General features: G+C 40.7%; 1 protein-coding gene and 1 long non-coding RNA gene across 8 annotated transcripts in view; one reads left to right on the top strand and one right to left on the bottom strand.

Annotated features, from left to right (window-relative positions):
* LOC111250053 (uncharacterized) overlaps nucleotides 1-2070 on the top strand; it is a 78783-nt gene extending 76713 nt beyond the window's left edge. For all 4 annotated transcript variants that reach the window (XR_015326575.1, XR_015326576.1, XR_015326573.1 and 1 more), the window contains 2 exons: nucleotides 343-436; nucleotides 552-2070. This is a non-coding gene — a long non-coding RNA (uncharacterized LOC111250053). The remainder of the gene's footprint in view (nucleotides 1-342; nucleotides 437-551) is intronic.
* LOC111249864 (uncharacterized) overlaps nucleotides 1-9784 on the bottom strand; it is a 47587-nt gene extending 37803 nt beyond the window's left edge. For 3 of the 4 annotated variants that reach the window (XM_086987309.1, XM_086987308.1, XM_086987310.1), the window contains exons 1-3: nucleotides 9613-9729; nucleotides 8443-8818; nucleotides 7712-7851 (exon numbers count right to left, since the gene is read on the bottom strand). In XM_086987309.1, coding sequence (XP_086843435.1) covers nucleotides 7712-7851; nucleotides 8443-8446 — 144 coding nt within the window. In that variant the 5' untranslated portion in view covers nucleotides 8447-8818; nucleotides 9613-9729. Of the gene's footprint in view, nucleotides 1-7711; nucleotides 7852-8442; nucleotides 8819-9612 lie in introns of all 4 variants that reach the window. The other variant, XM_022804296.2, reaches the window with a different exon arrangement.
* Between the last annotated feature and the right edge of the window lie 1484 nt (nucleotides 9785-11268).

Raw genomic sequence — 11268 nt, 5'->3', positions numbered from 1 at the left:
CCTGATTGCCACATTCACTCTCTATTAACAGTACATGACTATGTAGACAATATTTCAGAGCTCAAATTTTTGCTAAATATGTTAGGTTAGGTTTCGATAGGCCGTTGCCAATCAGGACAAGGTACTAGTGTGAACAAAGCAATGCTTAACAGCAATATCGAGCTTCTTAAATTGACCAGGACTGACAATTTAAGTCTGACAACGGTTCGCTGTTCACGTTATATGTCTAATCTAGTTTACCTTAACTTTTATATTCTATATATTTTAGCTTGTTGGATCGAATGGTGACTTTATATATATATATGACAGCGAATGTGCCAGTTGCTATCTGCCCCTTTGCAGGAAATAGCTACTTCAGTAATCCTGTAGCTGCACTCGCGTCTGCGATTCAGCATGTTTAAGCTCAACAGGATGTAGTCCCTGTACAATACGTAAGGCAAGTACACCTTTCTCACATGTCAATGAACAGATCCACATGATTTATCAGTTGCTATCCAGGCCAACACGTAAGACAAATTAATGATTGGCAAAACTGATTCTGAACTTTGCAGGACCGTGATTCAGAATTAAATGACACGGATCGAGTTACGCAAGAGGTTTCTGCAAGGACGTTTTGCTGAGATTGTCTTCCATATGTAGTGCATATGGAAGGGAGCTAAACTAATATGAGAAACAGGCACTGAAGCTTGCTTTTCCTTTCTAGCCTGGGGGCAGGGTATTAGGTTTTTGACTTACTCTATACACTAACAAATGGTTTTATTGACTCACGTCAGAGAAACACAATTTAGATTAACCTAATCGCTAGCAACTGGGTCTTTCTTTCGACGAATAGATAGAATGTCCATCCAGAAGGAGATCTACAATGGGCGACAAATTTGAACTACGTTAGAACCAAAAATCTGTTAGCATCATGTCTGAAAGCACCTAACCACAATATTTAATTACTGACATATATAAATATACACGCACGATGTAATAAGGAATCATCGGTCAGCTGGATAAAGTGGTCAAGCACCGGTCAATTACGGTTTCGACATATACCGCTACAATATTATACTCTGTAATAAAAGTGTAACATAGAATTAGAAGAATTATAGAAGTGATTTTAGGGTACCCCTGTAACGGATGTGTTGCCTGGTTAGCTCCACTCGGATATCTTTTGTCACCGCGTGTGAAATAAGGACCCTCCAACTTCCCAGGAACTTTTGATCAGAAGTTGCTTTCGTGGCAAGCGGTCATGATTATTAAATGTAAGCACCGTTTACTGCGACCACAGCTTCTATTTAGGAGGTAAACTATTAACCAGCCATTTTTAATCTGTTCAATCAATTTCTTAGTAGTACTCGTGCAGCAAGCGATATTAATAAATGCGTAAAAACGCGCTAATGTATCGCTCGAATAAAGTACAACAAAAAAATATCCCAACGGAACTAAGTTTTGGGTTGAGAGCAGGCCGAAAGTCCCAAAGGTGCGAGGGCTTACAACGCTCAAAAGCGTCAAAAATATTAAGAGTTAAAGTTTATTTGGACGAGCCAATTAGCTGTTTATCTTCCCTTCGCTTAAATGTCTTTCAAGCTCTGTGATAAAAAAAAAAAAAAACGAAATGTATCACAGGCTTTTAAGCAATATTTAATGGACCCTCGGGCCCCTTTGAACCTACTATTAAAAATCTTCCGGTTTCCCTCACAAAAATCATCTTCAGATTGTTCAGGAATAGCATAGAAACGAAGCATAACCGTAGGTAGACCGTCGGTTTCGGGCAAAAAAGAGTAATCTCAATGGGGAACGCGGAAAATTTTTTACTAATAACTGATCTTTGTTTAAATCTTAAAAACAACGCATTATCGTTCGCTATGACAAGTTTGTTTTTGTTCTAAAAAGAGCTGGCTTTACTCTGATTTCATGAGTTACAGGTTGCAGATGATAATATATAAGTACGTCCATCTTGATAGCTGATATCCATGTTAATGAAGGTAATAACTGATCAATAATAATAGTGATCAGCTCGTTAGTTCTTATAGTGATCTATTTATGATAAACGCTGCTTCTAATAATTCCAGCATTACATTGCATTCGTTCTTTTCAGTCTCGGTTTGTTTACACTTGTTTACATTAAGAAAAAAAAACTAGTTTTTTTAGATATCTTTTTAAGTGTTCTTTGTTAATGTTTAGCCTGCCGTTTGTTTGGGGCTTGAACTGACGGCAAGTGTTTGTCAGACTCAGTCTATTTGGTCGCGTTTTGCAACGTTGTCGTGTTCACAGATGTTCCTCCAGATGCAGCCATATGGCGCTTGCGAGTTCCTAGACTTTCCCAGGCAAAAAAAAATCCATTCATTTTTGTATCACAAGCCTGACTTCGTAAATTGCCTCTTCCAAAAATTGCACCCTTCTCTACGACTGTGGTGGCACAACAGACAGCGACCGTGGCGTTGCCCAACCACAGGAGATTGTATAGACTTTGGCCTTATTCAATCATTTGATGGCTAAGCGTGAAAGATGCACGCTTGCCGACGCCAATACCAGTACGCAAATGCTGCACTAAAAAACTTTGCAGTATGGTTTTTATGGATTATTTTAAAGTGCCAAAAAATAGAGATGTCGTGAAAGATATGCTGGCATTGGTAAAAATTAATATAATTTTTAGATGTCACTAATGTGGCGGTAATTTGCCTCGTATAAACGCTATGGAAGGATGTTTGGATTGTGTAAGAGTCTCTCGTATGAATTGTTGTCATGTTATTAATGTATTTAATCTTCTATCAGAGCGCGCCGTCGTATCGCCTTTTTTCAAGTATTGTGTCCTTGGAAAATCTTAACGAACTATATGGCTTCAAAGTAATCTGCCTTAAATAAGATGAGGTCCCTCGGCGTTCGTGTCATTTGGAAAATCCTATTTGACAACGATAAGCGTGCTACAATTATTGGACCATCTTTACTCAGATTTCGCTAGGGCGTCTTGACGAACATTTCTTCGAAAACTTGCTATACTCTGCGATGTTACTACGACAAAGGCTGCCCAGGCCCATTAAAAATGTATGCCGTTAAGGGTCAAAAGGCGTTATAGGGAGAAACAGGCCTGTAACTTTCGTTCTCATCGTAGTGTTTCGCAAAAAAAAAAAGATGCTTATCGTAGTGGTCGACGGATCACTGAAAAAATCAAATTGTTGCGGGCAAGACGGACACCTGAGCAGCTATGATATTGCCAACAGCCTAAACATTTACCACCAGACAATTGGAACCAATTTAAAGGAATCCGGCAACAGAAGGGAAGGTTGACGTTTGCCTGCCACACGAACTAACGCAAAGTTCGATTGAAATTACAGAGGAGCGCAGCAGAATCGCGTCCTTCTTGAAGTAGTTTGTCATCGGTGCTAACCAGTAGATTAGATACAACACTGATGTGTGAAAAAATGGGCTTTTTGATCTGTGGCAAAGCTCGGACTGATGCATTACGGGTTGCTGCTGCAGCCTAAAGAGATGAGTGGCTCGAACTTCTACGGTCAACAATTAACAAGATTACAACAAAAAATCAACGGGAACTAGCGAGCAGAAAGAACGTCATCGACAATTCTAGAGTATGTGTATCGTTAAATGCCGGTAAAAGCATTGCACCCGCCGTATAGACCGGACTTTGCACCATCAAAATCACAATCATACAAAAAAAATACCCTTAATGTTGGTAATGTTTACTTCAATTTTCGATGTCTGAAACGCAAGAATTACCTTCTGCAATTTTTCATCCAAAAAAAAAAATTACAAAAGTTCTATAGCGACAGGATTGTGATGTTACCAGAAAAAACAGTAGAGGGTCATTGATGTGGCGCATATTTAGTTTAATATTGTTTTAAAATATAAACAATTTCGACTTGAAAATCGTCGATATTTTTTATAGAAATATATCTATCTAAAACATAAGTAAAATTATGCATCAATAGATTGTATAGATATCGACTTATGTGTACATGTTCGAAGTGTAAATTTCCAATATTAAAATACATATCGATTATCTCAGGTACCAGTTCCTGCTAACATCCTTTGGTTCATATAATTGTGATTAAGATTTGCGCGGTTTTTTTATTTTTTAATACCCTTGCATGCAAAGTATCGGATTTGCTAGATCTATGGTTTTTCATTACTTCTTGTGCGACTTATATGGCTATGGCCATTAGTGAACTTGAAATATTGCATTTTTCCATATTTTCTAAACGTAGCTATCCTGTAAATTTCTAATTGGCTACTGTAAAGATAGCAAATAATCCATGACCTCGTAGACCTGACCTGGCTACGGATCTGAAATGTTTGCAAAAAATATAAGTGATACCGACACAGAAAAGTTGAGAAACTAATTCTTTAGCGGGGAAAAATACAATTAGAAGTTGTACCCATTATGCATGATTATCTGGCTTCTGTAAAAAAAAAAAAAAGGCTTTTCATCGATATACTAGCTTTGCAATTCCAGTAAGCTGTTGGAATCCAAAGTGACGTTTGTCGTTTTCACAGCTCGATGTTTCCTGATTTGTTTATCTGCGTATTGTTTAGGTCTGACTCAATATGGTACGTCACCTGGTTACATATTACGACGTTTAAGTTAGGCTCTGTTTTACGTCACGTTTCTGAAAACGTGCCGTTATAACTTTGGAAGGAACGAAGGAGGAAACGAAGCAAAACTTGAAAACAGATTCTAGCACGAAGCGTTGAGCAGCCCGACCAGCACTTTTCGTGTCTGCGATTACTCGACCACAGAAATATATAAAATTTTAGATAAGCTTAGAAAGCGAAACGATCCAACACGTAATCGAGGATAAGCTCATAAAACAAAATAATATAAAAAAAACTAATGATGTACTTCTCATGGATATCGATATACGGATAGCTTCTCGCTCTTTCGAAAAGTAACCGAACTGGTCTTGAATAAGAAATAGACTAGGCATATGCAGTTTTAGCAGTAAATCGTCGAAAGTGAAAATGGTCTCTGACCTATGCGCCATTTTGAAGGCCTGCGCTGATACGGATACCTTTGCAGTTAAATATAGCACATTTTATCTAGTAGCTCCACGGATCTACTACATTCAATCAGGAACTATCGGCAGTTCAGACAGTTGGAACACTAATGTACAACACGTCTACGTACTTGCCGCCGCATACCATTAAAAATGCATTTTTCTTCCAACCTCGTTTGTGCAGAGCGTAAAAATCACATCAGGTAACAACTATAACTACGCAATAGTAAACAAAAAAAAAAAAAAAAAAAAAAAGCTGTGGATATTTGCACCGTGGAGGCGACTATGTTTCCGAAAGCGTTCGCTCACAGGCGTCGTTGATATTCCAGAGTCAACATTCTTATGCGAATTTCTACATTTTTCCTCTAGTGGATCCTTGTTGGCAAATAATTTTAACTAGATTCACAACAAGGACATACGGCAACGTTCAGCTGCTAGAAGGGATAAATCTGCTAGAGAAACACTATACAAGGCCCACGTTCTGATGGTTCCCATAGTCAAATGAAACAGGTGGTTCTTTAGCTATTTTACAGCGAACTTTGTTTCTACCAAAACAATCGAGTGTCACCAGCACCGAATTTTCAGGGGGCAGAATGTACGGGAACTTCTCTAATCGACCGTGTGTATTGATACCCGAGATCAGGTATTGAGCTATTATCAGCGTAACGAACTAAATACTATGTACCGAAGCCATGATGAAAAATAAGTTGTTCGACTTTCTCGAATTATCCACGGCCCAAGTGATGGCACCGTTCGAAGCTAAAAGGTATCTATATGCTTTTGGAATAGGTCTAGACGCCGGCGTTTCCTTTTTCGACGGCTACACAAGCCGTCGTATTGTTTCTATGATGAGCATTTATTCGCTATAGAATTTCTTAAACGTCTTTTAGAATCGCAATGATGTATTCATCACAGCTCCAAGTGAGCCCGCTATTTACGTATAAACCTTTCATGTTGCAAAATTTGTGAAAATAAAAAAAAAATAGTAATTTTTTATGGCAGTTCACTTATTCGCGCGTCCAGCTGCAGCATATAGCTTCCGTCAGCTATTCTTCAATTGGGCAGTTTCATCTTAGGCAACATTGTGGCGCGGCAAAAGGGTACCTTAAGAAATGCCGGAGAAGTCGGTAACGAACTTCCGATCGTGTCCGACTGTATCGTACCGTGTCAACAGTACCTTTCGCGGAAAACGCCTTATGAATCGTAACCGCGCCTGGCTAGCATGCAAAAGCATCGAGTGAAAGAAAGCAAAGCGTAAGACGTATACGTTTTTCTGCACGTTTTCGAGGATTCAAGTTAGTCAGTAAAATAGGCCTGAATAAAATCAATGCTGTAGGTTTTGCACATCATTGGAACGATATAAGGAACTTTGTCTATTGGATTCCGTTATGATGAATGACTGCCATTGAATATTTTCCCACACGGCTAACCTTCAAAATGAGTAATTTCGAATGTCGACTATTTTCCGTGTGTATAAGTTTCGTAGGCAAACGCAACGCCACCGTACGATCTTCATAGAAGCAGATTACGTCATGGTGGACCTTGACAACTGAAGCGCACTTCGCCGCCGGGTGTACTTGCATGTTAACTTATGTTGTAGTAAAATATGTTGAAGTAAACCGACTTAATTATAGTCATGTCTTTATACGACTAACGTACGCTTGATTCTTCTAAATAAGCTACGATTGCTTCTGTGGCTGCTACTCTGGTAGAGTTACTCTGCTTGTTATACATTGACATTCATTTACCGGAATTTTAGACATAAGCTTGATGTTAATAACCAATGATTGATGCTGGCTCAGTACTTAGTGTGATCGAGTATTGATACCTATCGTTGCAATGCTGTTTTTATCCGACTCTAACTTTGCAATTGGACTATACTTGTAGTCAACTGTGATCAACAGTACTAGAACTAGTAAGCCAATCAAACTGGGGTTTCTAAGCATATATATATATATATATATATATATATATATATATATATATATACACATACATACAAGCGTCTTTGTTTTTTCAAACGTATTTCTGCCGTTCCCCCAACACGACTCCTAAAAGTATTGGTTGTCTTGTTGTTGTTTGTACGCGTATTCGGTGTGATGGATAGCTGACCGTGAACCAGCCATTTTCTTGTTACCAGGTTACTTCCAACAGGTTCATTCAAATGACTACACTGAAACGTGTTATACAAATAGACCCACATGGTTACTTTAAATACTCAGTATATGAAATGATACGTGCCTACGTCTATTTTAAATTGGGAATGATTTTCCTTCTCGACGATCTATTTAGTTCCTATTAGGTAGTTTCAAAGTTGCATAAAATATCATTAATGAAAGTTACATTGATCGTCTACGTTCCCATACGCCGTGCATCCACTACAACCGCTGGGAGTCGTACCCAGACGTGAAAGTCTCACTAGCAGGCTTTCAGATGGGCGACGGAGATGAACGAGATTACGATCAATGGTTAGGGCTTAGACAGCCATCACAAAAAAGGTTTCTGTCTATCGATGGCAGGCCACGAGCCGAGGGAGCTTCCTGCCAGTAGTTCAAATCTCCAAATTGGAGATGGATCTGTATATCATGTTGCTTACCTCTCGTTCGCTACCTTCGTCCACCCCCCTTCCTATTGCTCTCGCCTCTTTGCTTCGATCTCTCGCTCGCATCACTTACCACAATCTCACCCCCCGCCCCCACGGAATGTCTTACATTTGCCGCGCTTCGTCGACGTCGGCTGTCGCCGAAGTACTTTTTTCTTTCTCTTTTCAGCCTTCTTCGTCGGCCTGTATCTTCAGGGAGAAATGCTGTCTCAAATGCAGCCGCCCAGCAGCCAGCGACCCTTCTCGAACCTTGGGGAACAGAAAAAAAAAAGACGAAACTAAGAGGGTATCATGGCGGTTGGTTATGTGGTTCTCGGCCTACTTGCCTGGTAGGTATTTCTATATACCCACTAGAAGCTAGCCGGCTTAGGTTCGCCATTAAAACGGTGGCCAGAATGAGACATGCGTGCCCAATCGACCGATTGGGCCGGCCGTTTCTCTAAGTTCTGTCTAGCACCAAAAGTGGAGGCTCGTGTGTGAGGAAACGGCAGGCCAAACGACGCAAACAGACCGACAGATCGTTTTCTAGCCTCGTTACATTTTCAAGCAGCGTTCTACTACGTCACCAGTTTCTTTCCCGTCGTTGACGTTAGTTGGCGCTTTTCCACTCTGCCGATCTTCGCAATAGATTAATTGTAAACTATGCCAGGTAGCTGTCTGTAACGGCGAGAGCTGTGCACTAGTAGTTGTAATACGATTTTGTTCGGTACTATCCACGGACCGTATCTTTTACAGTGCGGTAGAATATTCGTGAGACAAGCTCTCGCGCGAACATCCACTTACAGAAATACGTTGGAGGCGGCTAAAGGCAATTGTTTAGTAAATATATAGTATACATACACATATACTGCTGCCGCCGTGGCCGCACATACACACGTCCAGTGTCTCGTCGACTGTAATATAGAAGCGCAGAGAAAAACCCTGAGTTGGGCTCAATGCCTCCGCCGTGTCATATTGCAATGTCCTTGGGGACCAGATTGCAGCCGCGTTTTTGTGCAACCCTGAAACGGTACTCCTAATCGAAAAAGTTCGTTTTAGCTCCCGTCTCTAGCAGCCGCCACTGACCAGGTCAGTTTGTTATCGTAGGTTTTCTCGCCGTTGATTCCGCCCCTTCGTAAACCACTGGTCGATACGCCGTCATTTTGAAGAATACGAATACTGACACTCGGTCGCAAACGGCGACGATGCACTTTTTCTTTTACCACTAGCAGCGCCACTAGTTCGATGAAGAGGTTCAGGGTAATAGAAGCAGAGGAAGAAAAGTATTAGGCAAGAAGAGTTTCTCAAACGTGCAAGTTTAAGCTATGGGATAATATACATGGGTCATTAATTTTCGCATTGGACACATTGCCAGAGCTAGAGGCCCATCGGCTACGGCGCACTGTCACAAACTTTCTTGATTTTCCACCTCAGCATCGCCTCATCTCATTTGAGGCAAATGTGAGTCTGCGACAGATCATAAAAGGTTTTCAATATCTTCCGCTGTTAACAGAAAAAGCAAAGGGGACTTCAATCAGCGACATGTTGGTTTTGCTGTTGCCAAAAGAAAATGTCCAGAAATGAAATTGGTGGTCACACGTATTTATAGCTGCGTCAGTTCAATGAAACTTGCTAGGCATTACTAAGCGTGTGGATCTGACCTCTTTATTTGTGAGTCTTGTAACATATCTATAATACAAACGCGCTGCTGCGGCGGGTTATATAACTAGTCCTATATAATGTATGAATTAGCTTTTTCCTTCTATTAGTATGTCACCACATGCTATGCCGGTGGGCGACTGTAATCTTCTGGGAGAGACCGCAGAAGACTAATTTCGTCGAAAATATAATCCCATCCATACTCTGTTTTGTCACGTACGAACGTTTCATAATACCGCACATATTCAGCCGATAAGCACCAGATTCTCACTTCTTTTCAATTGATTTTTTTTTCGATGAGTCACACAAACGAGATGTGTCCAAAAGGCATGACTTCTTTACGATGTATACTGCACTGTTATTTCAACTTACGTGTCTAAGATGTGGCATGACGTTTGACGCTGTGCGCTTGTCCTTCCTGTAGCTCCGTCCGATCTGCTGGTGGACCAGCGAATGTTGTCCATAAACTGTATAAGATGTGATTTTAGCTCGCGCAGGCCGTGGTGGGCAAGGTTTTCAGCTGACTGAGTCCCTTCTCACTGCCTCTACCCGGTCAACTTAGCTTACCACCACACACAGAAAGCATGCAGACCATAAGTCAGCCATAGTGAAGTCACCAATTTTCCTGTGGACCGCGACATCTCTGTCACCGCCGTGCGTACCGTCCCTGCTACTGCGCTCGCCCGTTGACTATCAAAGTGAGAACTAATTGAGCCACTTCCATCCAACTAAGCAGTAAGAACCAAAACCTTATACAACCAGCTTCATTTTTAATCCGACACTATCCCGACATCTGCTTTAAGTACTGATGCGACTTGATCTATTGAACGTTGTTCTTTTTCTACTTTTTTTTTTTTTTTCTTTTTGTCTTTTTCATGTGACCTCTGTCATTTTTGGCGGGTAGGATTTGAATACTGTACATCGTGGCTACACCAGCATCGCTTGCCGTTAATCAAGTTCTCACTAGCTTTAGGCATAGCATCACGTAGTTCATATGTAAACACTTATTATATGTGTACTTATGTCCAAGCACATAATAACCATAGCATAATAGAAAGGCAATTACGATGGATGGTGCTCAATCTAACAATCAACTAAATCTGGCCAGCTTAGTGGTTTGACAGGTTAAGGTGCGAAGAGCTGATTTGCTAAAAGCTTGAAGATAAATTGACTGTCCTTTCACAGTGTTCGACACCGTGTCTTTTGGGATGAACTAGTGCATCGTAGCTGGGCATTTAGTTGTCAACTGAATGAGCCCTTGACGGCGGCTATCGCGGTCACATCAGCGTTTTACATTGAGGGTGACTCGTTATCCATTCAGTAAATAGTACTTCGCCTCATTAGATATAGACTCATAGACTCATTAAGATACGCGCGTTTGTTTGTCTATGTGGCATTATCATATTTAAACGCGTTTGTTCTTGTCTAAACTATGGTTAATCCCTATTTTTAAGTTGTGGAACCAAATCAACGGCAGAGAAGATGCCCTTGGAAGGAGATCTAACGTAATAAAAGGTGATCTTCGTTTATCTATCGTCACTACTTTGTTTCGTTGCCTATTAATAGATATAACTGTTATTTGTTTCACCGCTCTTATGTGGCTCTAAACGTATTTTTTTATACAGCACCATTGGCAGACTTACTACACAGATTTGCATGGAACTGTTCACTTGTTGAATTCGATATATTTATATTTATCTTTTTTTCCTTCTTTCATTTTTTCTAGCAGCCCTCCGCCTCCTACTTTAATTTGATGTTCGTCATTGCGATACCTTCTCAATCTCTCGCTACGACACACTTCCAAACGACACACATCTCACGAAAAAACCAGCCATGAAGCCCATTTTTACGACCCCGATAACTGCTTCAGCAGAACCCATTGACGCCCCTCTGTCTGCCACTTATGTAGATTTAATTCATTTGAAGTTTCCACAGAGTGGCTGCAGCGTACAATGAAGGCTAGATCGCTCGACTATATGTCAGGTGGAGACTCCCCGTCTGCAAGAGTTTTCTATACTTTTCTGCTTC

The sequence above is a fragment of the Varroa destructor genome, unplaced genomic scaffold, assembly GCF_002443255.2.
Source record: "Varroa destructor unplaced genomic scaffold, Vdes_3.0 BEIS01000004.1, whole genome shotgun sequence".
NCBI lineage: Eukaryota > Metazoa > Arthropoda > Arachnida > Mesostigmata > Varroidae > Varroa > Varroa destructor.
Note: the sequence above shows the minus strand (reverse complement) of the source record. Positions and strands in the feature narration are given on the sequence as shown.